The sequence below is a fragment of the Protomyctophum parallelum genome, assembly GCF_964188405.1.
Source record: "Protomyctophum parallelum genome assembly, chromosome: 13".
Taxonomy (NCBI): domain Eukaryota; kingdom Metazoa; phylum Chordata; class Actinopteri; order Myctophiformes; family Myctophidae; genus Protomyctophum; species Protomyctophum parallelum.
The window spans coordinates 34851166-34877225 of record NC_139708.1 but is presented as its reverse complement, the minus strand read 5'-3'; the positions used below and the strand labels follow the sequence as shown (position 1 = coordinate 34877225).

Genomic DNA, 26060 nt, shown 5'->3' with positions numbered 1-26060 from the left:
TGTGGAACAGACACTGAAATGTAATGGCTAAACTCCTACAGTGCTTGTCAGGGTGGGGGGTCCCCAGTTCAAATGGGATTCTTTTGGGGGGGGGGGGGGGGGGGGGTCACGGCCTGAAAAGGTTGAGAACCACTGCTATGGATTAACCTTGCGTAGCCAGATAAATAACAGTGTGCCTGGGGCAATTTGCATTGCAATGGCAGATTAGTCTGTCTATGCAAGGCTAGCTATGGCTGTGCGCTTGCCTTGCACATCTGCTATTCACGGCATGCAATGCAACACCAGAGTGCACCCAAGTACAAATCAGGCTCAACAGGACAGGCAATACTTTCAGGGCAAGACAACACTACAAATCTTCATGCATTACGGCCGAGCTACACAAGGCTTTTCACAAACGCGTGCACACACTTTTAGACCCAGGCTTATTTTAAAGTCAGCATATTAAGGCTTGTGTATCAGCTCATTACGCACACACGCACTCGGTGTAGCTCGCCCGTTACACTACAGCTTATGATGAGAACTACTTCCAACATGATATAGCAAAAGTGAACACACAGGCACACACACACACACACACACACACACACACAAGAAAACTACACTAGACAACAAACAGCTGTAACAGTATCAGGAATTTTATTTAATATATGTATATAATTCTTTGTTTCTTTGTTAATTGTTTAATTCATAATACCCATAGAATATACAGACTATAACCTTCAATAACTCATATCTCTTTGACAATCTACTCACATCTTCTTTTGAAATAATAGTTCCTCATAAGATCTTTCCAGAGGGGGAAAAGAAAGAATCAAGCGTTCCAGAAAGATTGAAAACACTGCCAATTATAATCACGCCCATAAGACAAAAATTCAAAATAAAATACAAACATACTAATCATTTAAAAAAAGATACAACTTGAACTCCCTTTTATGTAAAAAAAGAAAAAAAAAAAGAAAAAAATACAACAACTCACCAATATAACAATAGCAATAATAACAGCCATTTAAAAACGACAATATCTGGAAATGGGCCTCAGATCAGGTAGGCCTTTCAGACTGTGTGTGTGTGTACATGTGTGTGTGTGTGTGTACGTGTGTGTGTGTGTGTGTGTGTGTGTGTGTGTATGCATGCGCATGTTGGGAGGATGTGGTTCCCATGGGGTTACCTACCCAGTGAATCATTTGGTCTCAAAGCCTCAGTTATACTTTAGTTGAGTTTCCAATGCCGTGCTTTGTAAAATGGCAGATCTACAAAATCACAACGAACGTGACGCGTAGTGAGCCTGTACATACTGCATTCAACACCAGCATGCAACTACTGTACGTACAAATGAGGCTTTAATGGTTCTTAAAATGGGTGGCTTAGAGATAGGACAGGGCTCTGGCGACATACGCAGCCGCACGGCCTCACACATACAGAGAGTTGCTGGGAGAGCGCCTTGGCTTTTTGGAAACGACACAAGTTTGTAAGCAAAACACACTCGCACGCAAGCACAAACAAAGACAGGACCCAAGCGGTCTCTGTCTGTCATGTCACCAACAAAGACACACGTATGCAAAAGTAGACAAGCACATACATTACTGCAGACCACGCACCACCAGGCTTTGAAAGAATGCCGCACGCACACCGTTAAGTACATCTGTTTTAATCAAGTGGTTCTCAAACGGGGGGTCTCCAGGTGTCCTTGAGAGGGTTTCAGTGTGGTCCCCAGTTAAAGGATTGATAGGTTTATGAACCAAATTGGACCCTTACCGGTCTGTAACTTTTGAGAGTGTACGCCTGGAACCACACGGACGGAGGGGGAAGAGGAAACATGGCCTAATACAGTGTCCAAGAATTTAATAACCATTTGAGAGCCACTGTTTTAAGCGAAGCGAGCGAACCAGGGGTGGAGGAGGTTTTAGGAATAGAGTTGACGGAGGTCATTGTAGGGACAAAGCGTTGCTGGAAAAGGCAAAGTGCAGGTGTGCTGATTGAGTCATGTGGGACTATGGTTTTTGAAGCAGGTAGGAGGAATGGTGACACGGTTTGGAAGATCTCGACCAATCCCACGGGAGATAAGAGGGGGACACAGAGATGGGGGTCAGCCCTTTAAAGTTGAGCCACATTTTAAAAGTCAGGTTTTTTTTTAATAACTTATTTAGAAAATAGCTGAGCTGAAAGCTCGAAACTGTGACACGTTGTGAGCTCATAGATGGTCTATTAAAAAAAAAGAAAGGGAAAATTAGAAATGTTTTGGGCCCAATAATGAAAATCCCAAAACCATAGTTAAAGTGGTCAAGTGTGGTGAGTGTGTGGGGTGGTATAAGCAGATGAGAGCTTGGTGCGATAATGGATGGTTAGGACGAGGCCTGCGATTGGTTGGTTGGTTGGTTTAGGCCAGTGGTTCTCAAAGTAGTCAGGGTCCTTTAGAGGGGAGGGAACCAAATGTACCCTCCAACTCTTGACATTGTCAAGAGTTAAAGGGCTTCTGTGGCCTTATACAGTATATAATACCGAACAGGGGGCCCCTGAAATGGGAGAGTTGGCTGTGGCTCAGCCGTCTAGCCCTGAGTCTAATGTAGTCGGTGAGTCTCAAAAGGCCGGACTGTGAGAATATACCAGAACACGTTTGCCAGAGTCTTGTCCACTGGTCCCGTAAGCCTCATTTAGACATGATTATGTAAGCACTACAGCCAAGTATAAAGTTGACTTCATGCCTCAGGATTGATAGAGTGGATGCGGACTGAATAGAAACAAGAAGATGGAAGAGCAGCCTCGTTGAGAACGACAAATTGCGACGGGACGAAAATGGAGCCTCATCAGTTGACAGCAGGGTATGCTGATAAAGGACAGACGCGTAAGAGCGCGCACACACACGCGCGCCCACACGTTTTCAACATTATGTCTGGGGGACCATTAGGTGTCCAAATAGACCCTTATCAGATAGTACACTCTTGAGGTTACGGACCCAATTAAAGGGCCCATTTGGACTGCTGGTGGTCCCCGGACCCGATGTTGAGAACCAGTGACATAAGCCACATCTGAGAAACGAGCGTTATCACAAACACACAGACACCCTAGAACACAGTAATTACAACGCTATACCATCCGTCACATCACCAACCCATTTTCTACCCATGACAGTAACCAAGACACCCAGCAAAGCATATAAACCACTACAATGAAATTGGGAAGAGAAAACAAAATAAAAAATACAGAGACACAACATAGACAGGCGGGAAAAGGAGGTCTCACAGAAGCCAAGGAGGACAAAAGAAAAGCGGTCATCCATGTCATTTCAGGAGGTGACTCCCAAAGATAATTATATTTGAACTGACAAGCACTTGGAATTGTAGGAGTCGAGGCATTACAGTTTGACTCAGATAAATTGTCACTTAACCGTCCTCTGAGGAACCCCCAAAAATCCACAGGTCAAAAAACACAGATCTATGGAACCACAGCGTGATGGTTGTTAGTCAGCCTCATGGTTTTGAACAGCACTGTTCACTGCAGGCTCCAATAGGGGTGTGTTAATATTGTATTTAAGTGTTTCTTCTTGAAATTTAAGTGTTTGAGAACCACTGCTTTACAAAATGGTTCTGTGACGATAACCTGTATGACAGTAGTGCATAACGCCTCGGAGTGAGGCTTCTTCAACCATTATGTGTGGAGGGAGGAATGCTAAAGGAAGTCTACAGCCAAAGCAGAGGAGTGAAACATCGGCTTTAAGGAGACAATCATGAGACTAATTCAATTCCCCATCCTGGCTGCTGTGTGTCAGTTTGTGGACATAGAAAACAATGCACTGGTTAATAAAAAACTAGCAAAAAAAGAAAACAATGACATCATTACAATATTGAATGTAGAGGGGCTATTATATACACACACATCAAAACTGCCCATCACGCTATTGTTTGCGTTGTGAGCGAAACAGCAAAAACCTAATCTCGCATTGATTGTATATTTTGGTAATGCTCTCTCTCTATGGCGTTTACAATTACACAAGGTACGATGAGCGATCTGAAAAGACCCTTCAAAACCGAAGACCGATTTCAAAAGGGGATCTACAGTATAACATGACATGGTTGCTTTAACCACTTGAACCCCAGCATCCCTAATGTGGGCGTCAACCTTAACCAAAAATAGCTGATCCAATTGGACATTTGGTGTAGACGGGGGGGGGAAACAGTCCAAGTACAGTTGTTTTACTAAGACCACAAGGGTTTACGTAAGTGGTTCTGGTTTGGAGAAGGATGTCAGATGGCCATTATGCTGCAGGCAGGCATCAGTGTGGTAAGGGTCTGGTCTGCATCAACACACAAATGTAAATCCTATATATTCTACGTAAATACTATTTTGTTTCTACCCGATTCATTCCACCGTGGCGTCTCCTCCCAAGGTGTGGGAGGAGCTTAGTATTGTCTGCCCTTGTTTTTTTTTTTACGAAGAAGATTACATTAAAGTGTTTGTTTTTAAGCTTTTTAAAAATGCGATGGCCGTTTCCCGGTCAATCGCCAGCCCGATACCTCGCCTCCGTCTCTCTGCCACTTTGGTAAATTTCAGGAATGCATGCATTCACATGAACAACGTACTTTTTTTTTTTTTTTTTTTCTTTTTTGAATACCAAGAAAACAAAAAAAAGAAAACAAAAACAAAGAAATCTATAAACCTGCTGACATGCCTGTAAAAACATTGAATGTTCCGTCTTCTAAATAAAGTGTTCCAAATTGATTTGCACGTATAAACCCTGAAACATACGAACACGACTCTGAACACGCTCCAGATAAAAGCCAGATTCATACTTGGTCGCTCAGCGGAAATAGCCGACCTACAAGCTCACAATGTGGCGCTTCTGGAACACTTTGTGAGCTTGTAGGCCTGCCATCTTCGGCCGCACGACGGGATCGTAAGTTAGGCTTAAACCGCATAACAAAATGAAAGTTTGCAAAACAAAACGCACTAGAGAAAATAATCAAAATCTAAAAACAAACCCACTTATATATATATTGGTATGTACATACAAACATCCAACTTGCACCCGGGGCCTCCTACACCCGTCTATAACCCCCATCCCTCCCGGCTCTTAGTTCCATGGAGCAAGACACGAGTTATGGTGTTGGTTAATACAGTAGTAAATGTCTATATACTGTAATTAGTGACGGGGAGAGCCGCTTGGGAAAAAGAGATTGAAAATAAAGACAAGGGAAAGAAAAAGGAGCAAGGATCTTTGTCAACAGACAAAAAACAGTTGACAGGAGCAGGAAGGAGCTGAACAAAGTTTGGTCAGGGTATAAAAAGGTTCATTTACACGTTGTCGAACGACCGCAAATAAAACAAAATGTCGTTCCAACCGAAAATGGTGTCGAGGCCTTCTTTCAGTAAAAGCTTTGTCGTACGACGAGATTGTTCGATGAAGTGTAAATTCGCTTTTAAGGGTTGGGTGGGGGGGCTTCCGGGGGAGTTTAGAGCAGTGGTTCTCAAGAGTGGGGGTCCAGGGACCCTCGGGGTTCCAAATAGACCCTTACAGGTCCGTAACTCTGAGAGGGTACTCTAATGGGACCAAATGGACCTGTACGGGTCCATTTGGTGTCATTAGAGTACACTCTCAGAGTTATGGGGGTCTTTGAGAACCACTGGTTTAGAGATATAGAGGGGATGTCCACCACAAGGGACAAGACTGAAGCAATATTTATACGACAACGACCCCCCCACCCCTCCCACAACCATGGAAAGCTAAGTCAAACGTAGCTCTTTTGCAGTAGAAATGGAAAGATAAAAGCGGTTAAATGTTCATATTTCATTGTGTGTGGGTTTTTTTCTTCCCTCTTTTGTTGGTTTTGCGGAATATGCGTTGCTTCATTTCGTTTTTTTTTCTCTTTTTTGACGTTATCTTGTTGGTTGGAGTCTTCTTGTTCCGAGCCCTCTTGCGTGGCCTCGTCACTCGTTTCTTTAGAACTGAGAACAACAAAACGGAGTCAAGTGTTAAATGTATTCTAGTAGTGCAACACTTAATCAAGCTATATATAAAATTACAATAATAATTGCTAAAATGTGCAAAAATAGTTGTGAGCTTGCAGATCGACTTCACAACCTTTATGCAACACAGTATTAAATTAAATTTGGGAAAGATTGGTAACACATACTGTAACTTAAAAGGTTGGGTCTAAAATGTGTTTCTAAAATCTGCTTCAGGTCTAAATGAGTTAACAGGACTCGATGCAACCGTCATGCATGTAGAAGGAAAACCTCATATGTCCAAAACTGTTACCTTTCGAGCCGCTTCGCAGATTTGCTACTTTTGCATGATAGACGCTGTGGTGTGATCAAGTAGGGACGTTTATTTACGAAATACACAAAATGTTAAAATGGTTTCTGCCCCAAACTATAGGATTAAAAAAAAAATCCTATAGTATAACCCTCTGTCCGTCAGTCTGTTCGCCATGCTTCTCCTCAGCAGGTTGAGCAATTGAGTACTAACAGTTTAAGTCCACACTAATTATCCATAATGTATAAATGATGGATAAGGGGTCAGGACTAGGGCTGCACAATATATCGTTATCGTATCGGTATCGAGGTATGAACATGCACAATATCAGTATCGCAAAAAGGAAACGGTATCGCGATATAGATATATCGTCGATATATCGTCCACTTCTAAAGCCAGCCCTCTGTTTTAGCCTGTGCCCCTCGGAAAATAAACCATCACTCCGTTTGTCCCTCTGTCCTGTTGTAGCCTGGCTCCAGCCCTGAATCGCTAGCCACGCCCATTAAGAAAATATGTTGCTGCACGATATATCGTATCGTATCGATATCGAGATATCTGCCCTATATATCGTGATATACATTATATCGTATCGTATCGATATCGAGATATCTGCCATATATATCGTGATATGAATTTTTGTCCATATCGTGCAGCCCTAGTCAGGACAACGAAGCCTTTTCTTGGAGGGGTCAGAGGCATTGACAAAATGTAAGCCATTTATTAGCGTTTTTGTGTAATCAGTTTGCCAGTTTGGCCTATGGGCCCTGTCATCGTTGGTTAATGGTTACAGCCCCGGATGTACTCGGCCACGGTCCCAACCAGTATAGACTTCGCTACAGCCCATAGCCCCGTAGCGAAGAGAAGTAAACTCTTGGTGCTAACATTGTTAGCTTGTTGTTTACGCATTGATACAACGGAGCATTCGCTGGGGGTCCGCGATGACTTTCCTCACGGCTGCAGAGAAAAAATCTTCTTGCTGTGAATCATGAGTGGAGCTGTTTGTGTGTGTGTGTGTGTGTGTCTGTCAGAGCTAGGCAGAGATAAAGTTATAGAATACACGCCTTGCCCATACATTACTCAAAGTCTGCAAAATCTTGAGCGAGCACATCTGGGTATGGACTAGTAATAATAATAAATAATAGTGAAAATAGACAACCTGCAAGCTTGTAGATCTGATATTTTCACTACTTTAGTGTGTATGACGTAGTAAGTAAAACAAATAAAAGTTGAAATATGTACTTGATATATGAGGTTACATCAACTGCCCATATTGTGGGCTGGGTGGCCAGTACAGGAAACAGATCTGATAATCATCAGTTCTGTTCTGTGTCTATACGCCTGTATGTCTGCAAAGTCCTGAGCTGTCATTTATAAATCCATTAAGATGAGTTTATAGTGTTGCATTGCAGCGTCTAGTCTGCATTACCTTTCATTTTGCCCATCGTCTGGTAAAAAAAAAAATATGACTAAATAATTCTGTTCTTGAACATGAACATGTATGACAACTGCTAATATAATGCATAATTTATGAATTTTGCAATGCCGGTTATGCCAATAAATTCATGTAATGTAATTTAGATGTATTTTTAGGGAGGGACCTGGGTGTTTACATTAGGGTTAAGAATGAGGTACCTGGTTGTTTTACATAATATAATGTAGATGTATTTTTAGGGAGGGGTACCTGGGGGTTTCATAAGCCCTGGTAGGTTTCCTGGAAGCGAGCCGTCTCCTCGTAGATCAGCTCCTTCAGTTTCTCCTTGGGAAGGTCGTCGAGCTCCATGGTGAAGGTGAAGGGCTCCTCCGCTGTGGGCTACACACACATGTGCATTATGGACATTATTGCCATGAATGTGCACCGGCCCCGGTGTCCCCATCACTACTGTGAACCTGGCCTCTGTCACTACTGGCTCCAATCTGAGTCTCCAATCTCCAAGCAAAGAGCAAAGTTAGGAAAATGGACAGTTAGGCTCACAGTTTCAGATTAGGTATTTAGAGGGTACGGTTACAGACAGTTATGCTTGATTCATATTTAGATGCAAGCTCACTTTAGGCTTTAATGTTATAGTAAAAACAAATAGCCGTGTGTGTGTGTGTGTGTGTGTTTTGTACATGGACCACACATTTCAAGATAAACATTTCAAGTACCAACCATTACTTGGAATCATAAAAAACCTTGGGTATCGAAGTAGATTAGCCATACTGATATTTGGAAGCCTGGGCCATGTACATAAACTGACCACTGAGTGGCCTAACAATAGCTGGCATGACACAGAGCAAAGCCAAATAACTTGCCTAATACTGCTCTGCTTCAGCTGTTATAGGCAGTTTGTCTGTGTGGAGGAGAAGGTGCCACCTTATCCTTAGGTGTCTCAACCCTGTTATACGTGTTCCCCTGTAAAATGTATTGTAATGTGCGCATTCAAATAAAGAACCAAAATGTGCACCTCGTCTGTGGGGTCGTAGTACTGCTCCAGGTAAGGGTGGGCCAGAGCCTCCTCCACACTGATACGTTTGATGGGGTTGAAGGTCAGCATGCGACCCAGCAGGTCCAGAGCTGTGAGAGAAAGAACCAAGGGTTAGTCAAAGACACCACACGCCTCGCATTCGTTTTCAAATAATTGTAGCGGAGCAAAAGCCTCTGAGATGTACTGGAAATACTCCAGTAAAAGTACTTAAATCTGAAATACTCCAGTAAAGTAAAGAATACCTCAACATTGTACTTAGGTACAGTACTTGAGTACATGTACTTAGTTATTTTACACCATCAACACACACCTGCCACTGTGATCCCTTCAGAACCAAACCTTCTGTATCCTGCGATCCATTCAAAATGGTTGTGTGAGACCTACTCAAGAACACTGGAGGATTTTGTTTTTAATAAGTAAACCAAAGACCTGATCTGAGCTTCCCAACAGCTTTGCAGCTCCATTTAAACAAGGGAAAATCTGTCAGTTTAGATTTCCGTGTTGGCTATTCAAAAATAGCAGATATACAAGATCACAGCACGTCACGCTATTTTTTATACCGATTTAGGATGCAATTGTGGAATGGGCCTCAAGTCATAATAGGAAAATCGATTACATTTCCCAACAGTTGTTATTATGATGCTGGAAGGAAAGGCATCATCATACTTCAAGCTTGGCTAGACAGCGCCCTCAGCAGGCCACTGTGGGTTACAGCCTCATTTCAAAATGGATTAAATTCATTTTTCCTCATCAATCTACACACAATACCCCATAATGATGAAGTGAAAAAGAAATTCTCAAATATTTTGTTAATTTGTTAAAAATAAGAAGCTGGAAAAACACATGTACATAAGTATTCACACTCTTGACTTAGTACTAAGTTGAGGCACCTTTGGAAGCAATTTCAGCCTTAAGACTTTTTGGGAATGATGCTACAACCTTTTGGGGTATTTTCCCCCTTTTTCTCTGCAGATCCTCTCAAGCTCTGTCAGGTTAGACGGGGAGCATCGCTACACAGCTATTTTCAGGTCCTTCCAGAGATGCTCAATGGGGTTCAAGTCTGGGCTCTGGCTGGGCCACTCAAGGACTTTCACAGAGTTGTCCTAAAACCAATACTTCGTTATCTTAGCTGTGTGCTTGGGGTCGGTGTCCTGTTGGAAGGTGAATCGTTGACCAAGTCGGAGGTCCTGAGCGCTCTGGAGCAGGTTTTCATCCAGGATGTCCCTGTACACTGCTCCATTCATCTTTCCCTCTATCCTGACAAGTCTCCCAGTTCCTGGGAGACTTGTTCTCCCCACAGCATGATGCTGCCACCACCATGCTTCACCGTAAGGATGGTATTTGCCAGGTGATGAGCGGTGCCTGGTTTCCTCCAGACGTAACGCTTGGCATTCAGGCCAAAAAGCTCTATTTTGGTTTCATCAGACAAGAGAATCTTGTTAATAATGGTCTGAGAGTCGTTTAGGTGCCTTTTGGCAAACTCTTTGGCAAAGTGCGCTGTGACGCCCGGCTGTCATGTGCCTTTTATTGAGGAGAGGCTTCGGTCTGGAGGAAACCAGGCACCGCTCATCACCTGGCAAATACCATCCCTACGGTGAAGCATGGTGGTGGCAGCATCATGCTGTGGGGATGTTTTTCAACGGCAGGAACTGGGAGACTTGTCAGGATAGAGGGAAAGATGAATGGAGCAGTGTACAGACATTCTGGATGAAAAGCTGCTCCAGAGCGCTCAGGACCTCCGACTTGGTCAACGATTCACCTTCCAACAGGACAACGACCCCAAGCACACAGCTAAGATAACGAAGTATTGGTTTTAGAACAACTCTGTGAAAGTCCTTGAGTGGCCCAGCCAGAGCCCAGACTTGAACCCCATTGAGCATCTCTGGAAGGACCTGAAAATAGCTGTTCAGCGACGCTCCCCGTCTAACCTGACAGAGCTTGAGAGGATCTGCAGAGAAAAAGTGGGAGAATACCCCAAATTCAAGTATGCCAAGCTTGTAGGATCATTCCCAAAAAGTCTTAAGGCTGTAATTGCTGCCAAAGGTGCCTCAACTTGGTACTAAGTCAAAAGAGTGTGAATACTTATGTACATGTGTTTTTCCAGTTTCTTATTTTTTATAAATTAACAACATATTTGAGAAAACTTTTTTCACTTCATCATTATGGGGTATTGTGTGTAGATTGATGAGGAAAAAAACGAATTTAATCCATTTTGAAATGAGGCTGTAACAAAACAAAATGTGGTAAAAGTGAAGGGGTGTGAATACTTTCCGAAGGCACTGTGTGTATATATATATATATATATATATATATATATATAAATAATCCATCATTTCAGTATTAAGATCATCAAAATGTATTCTAAATCTAGTCAACCAGGCCTGCAGTAGGCTATGCACTGGACAAATTTGCATGACAGAGAAAATTACAGAGGGAGAATTCAACTTTTAACGACCAGGAGTTTTCATGTTGCACGGTAAGACTACGGTCATTAGTATTATTGCCATCACCTGGGTGGGTCAGTTGTGTTAACTTACTCGACGTTAAGCCATGTACATGTACAACACAGCCATGCAAAATAACATTGACAGCTATGAGGTGGTGAAAGCTTGACAGTTGCTAAAGTATTTGGATTGGCATTGGACAATAGCTTTTTGGGGTGGGATTTAGCGAAGGGATAATTTCTCTGTGTGTCTGTCTGTCTGTACACGTGCTTGCATCATTACAAGAGAAAGGCTGTTTTATGGTTAAAATACATGTTTAGAGTTCGATTTACAGTTAGGAAAAGCTATATGCTGGGATTAGGTTTAAGAATAGACATTTAGAAGGAGGTTTAGGGCTAGGGTTAGTGTTATGCTTGATTTGTACTCTGTCACATGCTGGGGTCATGCACCAAAAATAGCCAATCTGCAAAGCTTACAATGTTTTGCAGCGGTGTGAAAAAAATGGCATTCATGAAATCGGTGTCTTTATGCGTCGATGTCCTCACAAGTATAGCATGTGTGTGCAGCCCTGCAAGCTTGTACATCTGCTATTTCTTTTTTTTTTACGTGCGTACATACCCTTAGAGTCAGCCTTGGGGAACAGCTTATCCCAGGGAATCTTGGGTTTCTCAGGCAGAGACTGCAGGTAGTTCCTGGCCTTCATGTTTATGATGCAGTTCAGGTCCTCTTGAGAGGGAGAGCCCAGGATACCTGCACACAACCAACAATGCATTCAGTACAATACCGACAGAATAACACACCAGGAATACCTCGGATCAAACCTCCTGCGTTGAAAATGGACCTTCACTAACATTTGATTGACCAATGGCCATTGTTATGAAGTACTAGTAGCCTATATAGTATAGTAGCCATATCTACAATTTTCACCCGAAAAAAAACCCATACACAATTGAAAAATGGAGACAGAGTTTCTGTCCGACAGCAACGCTATGTATTTCCCCATTTATCGGTTACAAATATGTTCTAGTAATCATGGCAAGTTTGTAAAGTATAAAATAAACTTCTGTAGATCTATCATTGAGGTGTGCATGTCTATATGAGTGATGGGAAATTAATTATTAGAAGACCACTTCAACCATTTTCAACCTATCTTCATATAACTGATCCTCCTCACTAATCCTCATTACAAGATGGCACCATTTCTGTCCACTTGCTCTGTGTCTCAGAGGAGAGCTGTGGACAGTTCAGAAACCTGCCTACCAGTGACAGCGGTATGGAGAATTGGTCAATTCAAACACAATGTCAAACTTTATCATCAATATCACAAAGGGAAATGGAAACAGTGGCTTCCATTTCACCATGCTAACTTTACAGAGGAGACAGGCTGTAGTTTTTATGTAGGGTTACAGGGTCATTAACCTTAAAAGGGAAAGTTCAATCCCAAAATTACCTTATCGATTACCCACACCATGCAGCCTTGAATTCATGGAGATGCTTTTTGTTTTTGTCGCATTCCTAAGCCAATGACTCAGTGTATGGAGAAGTGTATCCGGTAGGAGACTCAAAAAATATCCTTCGAGTCTCCTACCGGAAACACTGCTGGTCATCAAATTCTACATGAATTCAAGGATTCATGGGGATGTGTAATTGATAGAAAAAAAGTATTTTTCATTGGTAGGCACTAGGCAGGTTTCTGAACTGTCCAATAGCTCACCAGTGAGACACAGTGAGTGAGCAGAGGGAAATGGTGCCATGTAATAAGCATTAGTGTGGACCAATTATATGACAAAGAGGTTGTAATAAGCATTAGTGTGGACCAATTATATGACAAAGAGGTTGAAAATGGCTGAAGTGCTCCGTTAATGGTTTCTCTCATTTCTTTGCAATCATACGTCTGTCGGGTGGAAACCTTTGGAAATGTCCAAAACTGTGACTTTTAAGGATTCAAATCCAAAAGCCTCAAAAGTATCAGATCGGCAAGCACGAAGGTCGCCGGTTCGCTTGTGGATCTACTACTTTTGATACTTCTGTGTGGCACTGTGGTCTGATCAAGCAGGCCGTTCATTTAAAACACACAAAGTGAAAATATGGTAGATCAGATCGGATTCTGCCCAGACAGGGGCGATATGGATGCTTGCCATGGTATGGGGAAGCAGTGGAAAGAGTGTGTGTGCTTCTCACCCAGTATGTGGTTGAGCTGGTCCAGGTAGTGTTTCCCAGGGAAGATGGGCCTGTTGGACAGCATCTCGGCCAGTATGCAGCCCACTGACCAGATATCAATGGACTTGGAGTAGCCCTGAGACAGGCAGACAAACAACATGGTCAGCCAGGCTCAAATACTCAAACGTAATAAAAGCAAAGTAAAATCTCATCAGCCATCTGACCACTCAACACAGTGGTTTTCAACCGTTTTCACATCAAGGTCCAGTATTTATTCGGCATTCGGCAGCCACGGACCACCTTTTGATGCTGTATTGATGTGGTATCCATAAAGGGAGACAACAGGCAAATGTTGATCAAAATAACAATTATTCCATTACGTAATGCAGATGTTTAATAGTAGTAACTCTTGAGCAAAAAATGAAACCAAATGGGAAATGGACCAGTAAGGGTTAATTTTACACTCTCAAGAGTTAAAGATCTAATAAAAGGGTCCATTTGGTTACCAACTCTCTATCATGTACATGGGGACCCACTCAAGGACCACTAGTTGAAAACCACTGACTTAACATTAAAACATTACCGTATTAAGTGGTCAGGTGTGTGGGCCGCATACCGCTCGTGAAACCTCAAATCCTGCAACGCACAGCACACGCACACACATACATATACCTTTGAGTTGAGCATGATTTCCGGGGCCCTGTACCAACGCGTGGCCACGTACTCCGTCAAGAAGCCTGTGTGGTCGTGCTCGGGGTCGGCTATCCGTGCCAGGCCAAAATCACAGATCTGTTGATGACACATCACACATATTATACTGTAATTACCCTTTTTTAATTCATTCCATTAAGACCTTCTAAATCCAAAGGTAGTAGTAGTTATCAGTGGTGCTCAACCGTTTTCATGTCAAGGAACTCCTACATTCCAATTGCTTGCTTATCAGGGTGGGGGGTCCCCAGTTCAATAGGATTATTGAACTGGGGAGGGGGGGGTCACAGCCTGAAAAGGTGGAGAACCACTGGACCACAACAAATGATTTTGTCAAAAAGGAAAAAAAAAAGGAAAAAAAAGGAGCAGAGAGCAGAGAAAACAGAGATGTCAACGAATAACAGAAATCGTGACCCGTCTGGCTTGACCACAATGACCAGGTCAAGCTCACAGGATGACACAGCCTGTCAAAGACCTAGTGCTCTGAGGAGTTACCCGTTTGTAGTATTTTTAATTCATAACAAAAGCTTAAAGAACAAAAAGTTTAAATGCAGGCTACAGTCTTATTGGCAACGTTGTGCATCTGTCAACACAAGAGAGAAACGTGGTTCTGTGATGTCTCCAGACAGCTTATACCGGCTCCACAGCCGTGTGTTTGTTGCCGTCGGCCGGAAACCTCTTATCTCCATAGTTTAACCTTTTTTCTTTTTTTTGGGGAAATTAACGCCCTAATTGATCACACTACAGCGTCACACTACAGCATCAATAGTACACAAGCTTGGTTAAGTGGGTGGCAGAGCCCCTGGTAGAAACTAAGTATAGTTAAATGGGGGTCCGCGGCCTAATATGTATCAACTTGAGCCCTTGATATACAACATGCATGCTGAACTCTCTCCATGCCAGCTGATGGCTGCTCAGATGGTCACGATGGGGGTTAGGGGTCTTTTTCAGGGACGCTTCCGACACGTGACCTTCTGATTATTAACATACAGTATAATATCGTTTCTGTCAGGTGGAAACCTCATTCATGTCCACTTGTCCAGAACTGTTACTTTTCAGAAAATTCAAATTCAAAAGTAGCAGATTGACTAGCTCAAAAACACAAAAAGTCTGAATAAGGAGATAAGTGGTTTCTGCACCGACAGCAACGAAATACTACTACTGAGAAGCTGGTTCTTTAGGGCTCTACCATGCACGGCCGGTTGAGGCTTAGGTCAATCCTTTACCCATACACAACATTCCTGGGATTCTCTTGTCGAGAGATGAGATTATATCAGCTTCACGTAAAACAGAAATGGTGCTTTTGAAGCACTTTCTAAGTTGAATGCGTCATAAATAACCATGTATGTTATCAGTGATCATATAAAGAAATGGATACACTACTACACAACGTGTGTGCGTGTTCCAAAACGTTTAGCTCAAGATCCAAACAGAAATTTGGTGTCTGCCCAGGACACCAAGCTTTCTTTTTTTTATATATATATATATTCCATTTCTGGGGAATTAAAAGCAAGAAAATAAATTGAAATAATAAAGACAAAATGTAGGAAACAAATATAAAAAGGGATTTTTAACTTGTGACCCATGAATATGTGTGTTTGGGAACCAGCGTGTTTGTGTATGGGTGTGCGTGTGGAAGTGGGGCAGGGCCGAGTGGGAGAAGGAGCAGACCTTGAGGTCGCAGGTGGTGTTGATGAGCAGGTTGGAGGGCTTGAGGTCGCGGTGCAGGACGTTGGCAGAGTGGATGTACTTGAGGCCTCGGAGGATCTGGTAGAGGAAGTAGCAGATGTGGTCGTTGCTCAGCTTCTGGGTCTTCAGCAGCTTGTACAGGTCCGTCTCCATCAGGGTCTGCACGATGTAGCTGCAGGAGCCCAGCAGCAGGGGCCGCAAGTCAAGGAACACAAACAGGGTGTGCAGACTGGGGGTGCCATTTACGATTATATTCGTCATTTCAATCCAAGGCGCAGACCGACCACTACCACTGACAAATATATTTGTTAATAACACAACACACATCTGGTACTGGGGGGTCTCGGGCACAAAATATGTTTAGATGGGAGGGGGGGCGTCCGTCGACAAATACATGCGTCATTGATGTGAATATGTTTGAGAACCACTAAACAACATTAAGAAACAAGCGCAAAATATGACAGCCCAAAAACCCGCAACCCACAAACTAACAATTTTGTACATTTACAAGCGACTTTACAGAAAAACAAGCCAAACGTCACTTATAATAAGTAGGCATGGCAACCCTGGACAGAAGCAAGGTGGTGTTCCGACGACTGGTACTGTACTGCCATCAATAAGCAGGAGGTAGGCCTACAGGTTGACTGGTACTGTAGGCCTACTGCCATCAATAAGCAGGAGGTAGGCCTACAGGTTGACTGGTACTGTAGGCCTACTGCCATCAATAAGCAGGAGGTAGGCCTACAGGTTGACTGGTACTGTAGGCCTACTGCCATCAATAAGCAGGAGGTAGGCCTACAGGTTGACTGGTACTGTACTGCCATCAATAAGCAGGAGGTAGGCCTACAGGTTGACTGGTACTGTACTGCCATCAATAAGCAGGAGGTAGGCCTACAGGTTGACTGGTACTGTACTGCCATCAATAAGCAGGAGGTAGGCCTACAGGTTGACTGGTACTGTACTGCCATCAATAAGCAGGAGGTAGGCCTACAGGTTGACTGGTACTGTACTGCCATCAATAAGCAGGAGGTAGGCCTACAGGTTGACTGGTACTGTACTTCCATCAATAAGCAGGAGGTAGGCCTACAGGTTGACTGGTACTGTACTGCCATCAATAAGCAGGAGGTAGGCCTACAGGTTGACTGGTACTGTACTGCCATCAATAAGCAGGAGGTAGGCCTACAGGTGGTCGTGGGACGTGTGAATGGTTCCTCTGTCAGTCATCAGCCCAAACAGGCTGCTCATACATATGCATCAAGCAGATAGGGGAATATATGAATATTCATTTGCGATTCCTGAATCCTAATTATGTATCAAGCAGGCTTGACATAACACACAGTTCTTTCTAAATACATCCTCTCAGCTTTTACCACGGTAACGGCAGAAGGATGGGTATCTTAAAAAGAAAAAACACTCAATAGTCCCATAACCATATCACTTTTAAACACTAATGACTTATACTTTGTCATACAATGCATAGCAAATAAAATTCTGATCTACAAGTTCACAAAGCGGAAAGCGTTGCAAGGTGACATGTTGTGGATTTGTAGATGAAAGATTTGACTTCGAGTTTTGTAAAAAAAATACAATTAAAAAAAAAGGGTTTGAAAAAGATTTTCACCTATGACATTCCCAAAATAGGGACAGACACCGGGTTGGTTAATATGATTAACCCAAGTGCGAGTTGAATCTAACCTAAAAAAATATATACTATAATGTATAATAATAATATTATATACAACAACTGAGCTACACTAGATTTGAATTAACACCATGGAGTGATGGCTCCAGTGTTGGTCCAATTCCAACATCTTAATTTGTCGCTAGACCAAATACGTCACATTTGTCGTGTGATATTGTCTAAAGGGGCGTGCAGCAAAGTATAAATTAGCCTTAAAATGGGGCTAATCGTACAAAGGCATCACACACTTCCTTTTCAGAACCCATTTGACTGGACAAAGCAGCTTTTCACTGGCTAAGAGGACCATTGCATTAACAAAAAACTGCCTGGGCAGCTAAATCAAAGCCACTCGCCATCCAACAGGCTGAGCTAACAAACCACTGGCTCCTGTGCCAGTGCTAGTCACTGCTATCACTGTCTGAACAATGTGGCCATGAGTCAACATGGCCCTGCGATAAGAGCAGAGAAAGTGTGGAGGATCATAAAAAAAAAATTTGAACAGCTGTTTGATAAGCACAAGTGAGTTGAGGTGGGGCTGGGCAATAAACCCCAAATAAATTGAAACCTAAACCAGAATCAATAATCAAATTTATGCTCAGATTGTAGGTTTGTATTGTTTTATAATCAACTGAATCGGTTAACCACTTAAAAGGGGAACAACATCCTAGTTGGAAGTGGAAGTGTCTATTTGTACTTCTCTAAATGTTTTGATGAATTGAACATGGTGGACCCTCTTGTAAACAAGTGTAATGCTTAATTGGGTCGTCCACTCACAGTTAACAATCTTTGTATTGAGTTTGTGCTTGAAATGTACTGTAATTCTGCAAACTGTTAATAAATCAATCAAAAAAGTAAAATTTTCCACTTCAGGTGAAAAATGACAGCTGATTAAAAACATGGCAGAGTAGTAAGCAACACAGCTGCTGCACCAAACAAATTAACAAGTGTGTTAGATTTTCATAGGCGTGTCCAGATGCAGCATGATAGACAATATTGACACACCTAAATTCTTAACACACCCATTATTAATTTGATTAGCTGCAGTGGTGTTGTTTATATCACTGTGTACTAATATTACACATACAGTGACCAGACATGGTCTTAAATCGAGGGTGCGAGTACGCCTCCAAATCGTTTCAGCAGTATAACTTTCTTACCCGTCTGCACGTCTTGGCAAGTAACTTTATAAAGATAGAACACCAGCACTCACAGAATAGTCCTTTTATTTATATACAAGTAGGCATGGTGGTATCCTGCAGAGAAACACCAACAACGGACGCGTTTCAGCGTTAAGCCTTCATCAGCGTTGTGTGTTGAGGGCAACGGAAGTGTCCCATTTATAGTCTGTAGGACAGACAACTTCCCCTGTGTCCATATATATATATATATACTGTATATAGAAGTCAACAACTTCCAACCACAAAGTACATAACAGGAAAACAAAATACATAGTATAATATAGACATAGCCTGCCATGTTTTTACCCTGCTGTCGTTTTTCACCTGAAGTGGAAAACAAACTACAAAATCATTGCCGCACAGTGCCCCGCCCTGTGTTATACCTTGTTGTACAATAGCCACGTGAAAAATAAAAGCTATCGCTATGCAACATAATATTGTGAGCTTTTAGATCAACATCAATTTACGGCAATATCATCTGTAACTTGTTCGTTTTAATGTCTGTACAAGGATTTAAAAATATTACGCTTACAACCCTTACGGGAATAGTCCCTCTCTGCTGGCCTGAAGTACTTTTGTTGGAGCTCTTGTGTTGGAAATAACTGCACTTTTGAACAAGCTCATTCCACAGCGAGTCGAGAGAACTACAACAAACATCACTTCAATTCAGTAGGGCTGATATAGTCATTTATGAATCCTCACTGCTATTTTCAGTAAAGCAATCATATCTTATACTCAACCCGCAGCCCCTGCTTAATGCATCTGCGGCCCGTCATGGTCATACCAATAAAAACTAGTTATTTTCATTGTTTTGAACAACATTGTAGGTTTAGTATTTGTTCCTAGAGAAAGTGATATGGCCCCATGAGTATTAACCACTTATTTATTCACCTGTGAAAATCATTATCATTTGTATATTCTCTTCACATTTTTTAATGAGGACTCATTTTGTAACTTCATCATTAATACAATGTTTTTGTTCATTGAGGTTTCGCCTTATAGATGGAAGTGTAGGCTTTTTACCTGGTTTCCTTGATTTTTAGACTAGTCTGTTAAAGTCAATAAAACTGTAAATGTTTCAAAATAATACTGACATTTTTAGCTTGCGGCCCTTGGACTTTTTGTTTTTGGTGAATGGCCCAAGCCATCTTAACACTAAGAGGGCTTTAAATGATTTAATCCAACGTTTCCCCCCTGCTTAATACGCTAAACCCGCTATTTGTTTAATGTGTTTAATTCGCCTTTTTTAATAATTAAAAAGAAAGAGGATTTGACGAAACCGGAAGACTTTCGTGGATCAAAGCTGCAAATACTTTGGCGTATGCTCCAAAAGGTAATAAGACAATCTAGGCAGCATAGAATATTGGATTAAATAGCAGGAAATACGGGTTACGCAGTAGAACTGTTAAAGGCCCGCTGACACGCCCCTCGGGAGATAAGAACGGCTATCAAACAATGCTATCATGATTCTGACGTCAGAGTGTGACAAGCTTTCCCCATCGACTTCTATGCGGGCTCGCCGGGCTTGGTGGCCGTAGTAGCATAGCAACTTATGCTACTATTTTGGTGTCACATTTAGAGTCATAATTGCTATAATGTAATTGAAAAAAATCCTCGTTACAATGACATTGAGTTGACGTGTAAGTTTTAGGGTAAACTGTTGCATAATCACAATTTCGCGTGACGAGTTCCATGCTCTCCGTCTCCCCCCGCTGACATGGCCTCAAACACGACTAAGTGCTGAACAGGGCTCCGCAGCACGGCGCTTCACAGGTTACCACTGCCTGTCTAGCGGGGGGAGACAGAGAGCATGGAACTCGTCACACGAAATTGCGATTATGCAACAGTTTACCCTAAAACTTACACGTCAACTCAATGTCATTGTAACGAGGATTCGAGCGAAAAAAATATTTTTTTCAATTACATTTATAGCAAATATGACCGTCAAAATCGCTAGCCTGAGCTAGCAGCCACTTGTTGCTAGCGCGGCGCGCCGTAGCCCTGTTTCAAACCGTTTTCAGTCAGACCACGTGATGTGCTGTACCACCCATATTAATTTCGGGGCGTGTCAGCGGCCCTTTAAGTTTGAGTAGCCCTGTCCTACTGTATATAGTATGTATCTCACAGATTTTCATCATGCTGCTCGTTCATGTTATAAAAAAAAATCTCAAATCAGGTAAATTGGAACCACTGATCCGAGTCACTTGGAGTGACAATCTATTTTAAATTATTTAAATTGTTGGATATATCAAAGCACCCTTATTTGGTAAAGAAGTGTATCCATCAATAACAAAAATAATTTAACTAACCCTAACCTGCACTTTAACAGTTCATTCAATTTGTCATAATACTCACTTAAAGCTGACATTATGCAAATATAAATATAATATCAGAATGTAAAATCATTCTTGTAAGCAAAGCAAAGTTACTATATTTACCCAGGGTAACTGGACTAAGCTCAAGAACTTGTTTACAGCCAGGCCCTGCTCATAGAAGATTTCATGGTAGGGGTTCAATGCCTTGCTCAAGGGCACTTCAGCGATGGTAATTTTAACGTGCCGGTCCGGGGATACGAACTAGCGACCTTCCGATATCAAGACCGCTCCGCAAACCGTTCGGCCACCGCTGCCCACCAATTAAACCTTCAAAACTAATGGAAAAATAGATGTAAATTAGTTAAAATTACTAATGGAGGCCCGTTATTAGAAAACTTCAAGCCTCAAACACAAATTAACCTGTTGCCCCTGGCGTCCCCATTTTGGGTAACTTATACGAAATGTAACTTTTTTTCTCTCCTTTCTCCGAAAATGTGAAAATAGCCGATCTAAAAGTAAAATTTGCTCACAGCTTGTAGATTGGCTAGTATATACGTAGGACTTCAGTGGTAAAGAAACGAATATCCATCAGTTCTCTAGTCCAGGGGTTCCCAAACTTTTTAGCTTGAGACCTAAAAGAGAAATGTGATGCTTGCCTGGGACCGAAACTAGTGAAAATAGCAGATATAAAAGCTTGTGGATTGGCTATTTTCACTACTTCAGTTTTGGAAATTGGAATTGTTGGAATTGTTTTTAATTGATGAAAAGTTTGATGAAAAGATTTTTAAAATCTTCTGAAATAATATTTTCTTTTTTTAATGTAGGAAAAAAATAAAAATAAATCGTCCACGACCCAAACATGGGTCCAGTCCCACTGTTTGGTAAGCAGCACTCTAGTACACACACACACACACACACACACACACGTCACACTCTCTCAGCGAATGAATGAGCAAAAAAGGATACACATCCCTCATGCACTCGAGGCGTCTTGCCCGGAGGATGTCGTTGATGCCGATGATGTTCTCGTGGTGGAAGCGGAGCAGGATCTTGATCTCCCGCAGCGTGCGTTGGCAGTACGTCTGGTGCTCAAACGGGCTGATCTTCTTGATGGCCACGCGGCCGTTGTTCACGTTGTCCAGGGCGGAGCTGTGTGAGATGAGCACAGCGCAGAAAGAGCAGCTCAAGTTACACAACTGCACCAGGGATGATGCGCCAACAATGCCCTGAGACACTGGGGTGGATTTAACAGAGCTTCTAAAACAAGGTTCACTATTCTCCTCTCAATGCTAAAGGCCTCTGTTACAGTACAGAGTACATACTTCCTGTGTGGCAGCAATTCTGAAAGCTAAGTGCAGGGAGGGGATCCTTGCGGAGTTACGGGTTAATGGGTTACCAAATTAATTATGGACCCTTCTCTCAAGAGTTAAATTAACACAGAGCTTACAGTAGACTGGGTTCTCAGAGATGAACAAAACAAAATCATATCCAACTGGGGGTGCTTGGCAATTAAATAATTTGAGAACCACTGCTGCATTGTGGCTGGGGGGACTAAACAAAAAATATTAATCACAAATGTTTCCACGCAGAATAAAGATTGGTGTATCAATATCACTGGGAGTTTTTGAGGGGCACTAGCCCCTCCTATGCCCAGCTTTCCGGATTTGTGTGAACACAAACATTGGCTTGTGATTGGCTGATCACCCATAGCAATGATTTGATTGGCTGAGCAAAGTACATATTGAAGATAAAAGAGAGGGCAGAAAAGTGAAGACGCCAAAAGTGATTGTCCGGAATGACATTTGTGATGATTTCATTGGTTGAGCACAGAATGTGATGTATAATGATGATAAGAGCACCCCTCACTTTACACAAGAGTGATTTTTTAAATGACCATAGCATGGTTATTTTTGTCCAATCTAAAAGGAGCAAGTCACTAGTTCAAACAAACTGTACACCGTCCGCAGCAAACTTTTACAAATACATTTAGACTACATTTGAGGATTTATTTCACATATCCTCCTGATGTGATGAGAAATCCTAGTCAAGTGAAAACAAGTCAATGAATCATTGCTACAGTCAAGGGATATTTGTCAATATTTACATTGACAAAGTGTCGCTCTCATCAGAATCCATACACAAAAGTATGTTTTGTTACCTTGGCTTTACTGTATTCCACTTTAAACAAACAATCAACTAATCAACCAACCATCACGCGTAGAATGGATTGAGTTAGGTAGGTATGTGTTTATTATGGTTGATTAATGATTATTACTTGCCGAAGTGACTTTTAGAGAAGACAAAATCATTCTGATCATAATTTCCTTTTTAATTCTGATCAGAAGTAGTATGTTATGTTCTAAAACCAAGTATTTGTGTTACGATGGCATTGTATCCCGCCTCACCTCATCAGAGAACTATGTTCAACAGACTAGTGTAGAGCTACTGTGTGGACGATGTAGGCATGTTGTGATGTACTCGACTGTACCATTCTCTCACCAGTGGTGGAAAAAGTACTGCACCACTGCAGTATACTGTTGCAACTTGTACGTAAGTATGGAATTCTAAATGTACTTGTGTAAAAGTACTGTAAAATGTACTTAAAGTTCCAAAAGTAAAAGTACTACTCATTATTCAAATAGTCTCATTTCAAGTTCTCAAAAATGAAAATAGCAGATCCTTGCAAAGCAACACGTCACCTGTTGGGAGCTTGTTGTTAGTGTCGTGGTATGTTTTGTAATCATAATCAAAGTCTACAAAGTAACTAGTAAGTATTAACTAATGTTTTCAAATAAGTAAAAGTACAATATTTGCCTCTGATGTGTGGAGTAGATTGAATATGGGAAATTCTCCAGTAAGCAAAGAATAAAATAAAAATTGTAGGCCTACTTAAATACAGTACTTGAGTAAATGTACTAAGAGTTACCATCCAGCACTGACTCTCACACTATATAATATGCCTGGTTCCGCAGTGCTGCCAAGCGCCATACCCTACCGGCTGCCTATGCCAAATAGCTTGGCAGTGCCAAGTTGGCACTGGTAGTGAAAACAAATGCAACAAGGTTGCCCAACATCATCCTCCCAGCTATCTTTAATACATGAATTGCAAGAACGTTGAGAGAAGGGCCTTGTCACAACTGGCAATTCGCCACTGTATCCTGTACAAGCTACAATTTAGCTTGCATGAGGATTCATGTTGTGTGAGTGATCAGATCATAGGTATCAGATCAAGCATTCGTTTACAAAGCGTATCAAATATGTACGTCAATGACGAGGAAATTAAACTGGCGTACACAAGATCAACAACACCTTCATGCGACTTGCGGTCAAAAGATTATCCGCAGAAGATTTCCTCGCCAGATATGAAACTCTGCCCTGCGCAATCAGTTTCCTGTATGTTCTGACAGGCTCATAGCCACGCCTGTAGCTTAGTGGCAGCTAACGTCTATTAGCCTGCTGCTTTTCTTCCACAAACATTGTATTGACTGGCTGAAGCCTTCATAACACTGCTTTAGATGTCTGCTCAAACTGTTCAGCTGGGATGGTCATTGTCATGTTTGGGTGTCTCATTGCATGTCGAGTGGCGTGCACCAGTACCAGACTGGAACCTAAAAACAAGATTTGCCAACAAAACCCCTTCGTTAGCCAGCTAATAGCCTGGTTTATTTATTAACTAGTAGTAGTCTAAACAGAGAGAGAAGGAGGGAGGGGACGAGTGAATGAAAGTGAATAAACTTACCAAACCATTCCATAAGCCCCCTCCCCGATGTAATTCAGGTTGGTGTAGCGGGGCCCCACGTCAAAGATCTGCCCCTTCACCGACTCGGAGCCCGTCTTGGTGCCCGGGGCTCCGCTCGTCCCGTCCGGCGCGGCGGTGCCGACAGCCCCCGCTGCGGCTCCGCTAGCCGAGCCTGTGGCTCCGGCCGCCGCACCACTGCTGCTCGAATCCGCCATGCTTCGATTCTTTCCCCCAAACGGCTGCTTATTCTTCTACCTACCGCCCGACGGTTCTTTATTGATGTTGAATAAGCTATTGGTCGTAGCTATAGGCAGGCGGGTGGGAAGCTTTGTTGAAAGCTTTGGACAGAAAAGCCTGTTTGCTGCTTGGACTCAGTCAGGCCTCCTGTGCTCTGGCTCTCTACTACTACACTAAATGGATTTGCTGAGAGGAGAATCACGACGCCGCCGCCAAGGATGCGTCGGTGTCGTCACAGCCAAGCGTCGCCTGGTGGAAGTAAAAGCGCTTGATTACACAGGCCAATTATTTTCTAAAATAATTTCCCTGTTTTACCCTATGGTTTTACCTGATATGAGGCCGAATGGCCGATTCTACAAATGCCTTCTAAATCATAATAGTTCAAAAAAATGTTCATATCAATTATTAAAAAAAACCCAAATTGATATTTATTTTGCCCTCCTATATACAGGTTTAATGTTTGTTTTTAGTTCAATGTTTGTTTTAAAAACGCCATTGACAATGAAGGGAAATTTACATCATCTTGTCCCTAACACAAACATTAAATCCCATTAACAATAAAGATAATTTAATGTTTGTTTTGACACCGTTTGTTTTACATCATCATTACATCACCTAATCCTAGCATGATAAGAGCGCCCCTCACTTCACACGGGTGTGATTTTTAATATATTAAAACAAAAACAAAGCTGAAGACCTTAACACAAACTGGTCAGGACAGGTATAGGTTTCTGGCCTCACACCTAGAACTCACCTCATTGTGAGGGTATGGGTGGTGGGATGGCCAGGCCAGAGGGCAGACAGAGTAGAAATTCAGATTCAGATTCTGAGCAGAAAAAACAGCAGAAGGTCTGTTTTTCCTTTTTTATGCCGATGGGATGGGTTCCCAGATTGATCTTCAACAGACTAGGCCTACAGACTGCATTGTAGTGTTAGACTACAGTGAGTCAGAGAACGTGAGAGACGTGGCCATGTACCTGCCAAATTACTTTGAATTGATAACGTGAAAGATACACAGCCTAGCCAGGGCAGGCATAACACCACCAAAGGGAACGCCACACAAAGATGGTGTTACATGTGTTCACTGCTACTGTAGCCTGTAGGACTAGGACTACCGAATCACTGTGTATGCCACCAAAATATGGAATGCCCTTATTAACAGACATCAAAAAGTGTGAATCCTTACAAACAGGG

The 26060-nt window shown here is 42.2% G+C and overlaps 1 protein-coding gene across 1 annotated transcript; it reads right to left on the bottom strand.

The window, feature by feature from the left end:
- Window positions 1-619: 619 nt before the first annotated feature.
- On the bottom strand, window positions 620-25057 carry mapk3 (mitogen-activated protein kinase 3). Its single transcript, XM_083780250.1, has 9 exons — window positions 24630-25057; window positions 21857-22039; window positions 15699-15888; window positions 13992-14108; window positions 13341-13455; window positions 11778-11909; window positions 8695-8804; window positions 7932-8060; window positions 620-5940 (listed from the first exon to the last, which is right to left on the bottom strand). Exons 1-8 carry the CDS (start codon window positions 24842-24844, stop codon window positions 7941-7943), a joined length of 1182 nt encoding a protein of 393 aa, XP_083636376.1. The 5' UTR covers window positions 24845-25057; the 3' UTR covers window positions 620-5940; window positions 7932-7940.
- Window positions 25058-26060: the final 1003 nt, after the last annotated feature.

Coding starts and splice junctions, on each gene's coding strand:
- mapk3 (XM_083780250.1), bottom strand. CDS start 24,844: ATGGCGGATTCGAGCAGCAGTGGTGCGGCGGCCGGAGCCACAGGCTCG. Junction 15,889..21,856: donor CTCGAGTGCATGAGGGATGT/GTATCCTTTTTT, acceptor GGGCTCCTGCAG/CTACATCGTGCAGACCCTGA. Junction 13,456..13,991: donor AAATCATGCTCAACTCAAAG/GTATATGTATGT, acceptor TGCCTGTCTCAG/GGCTACTCCAAGTCCATTGA.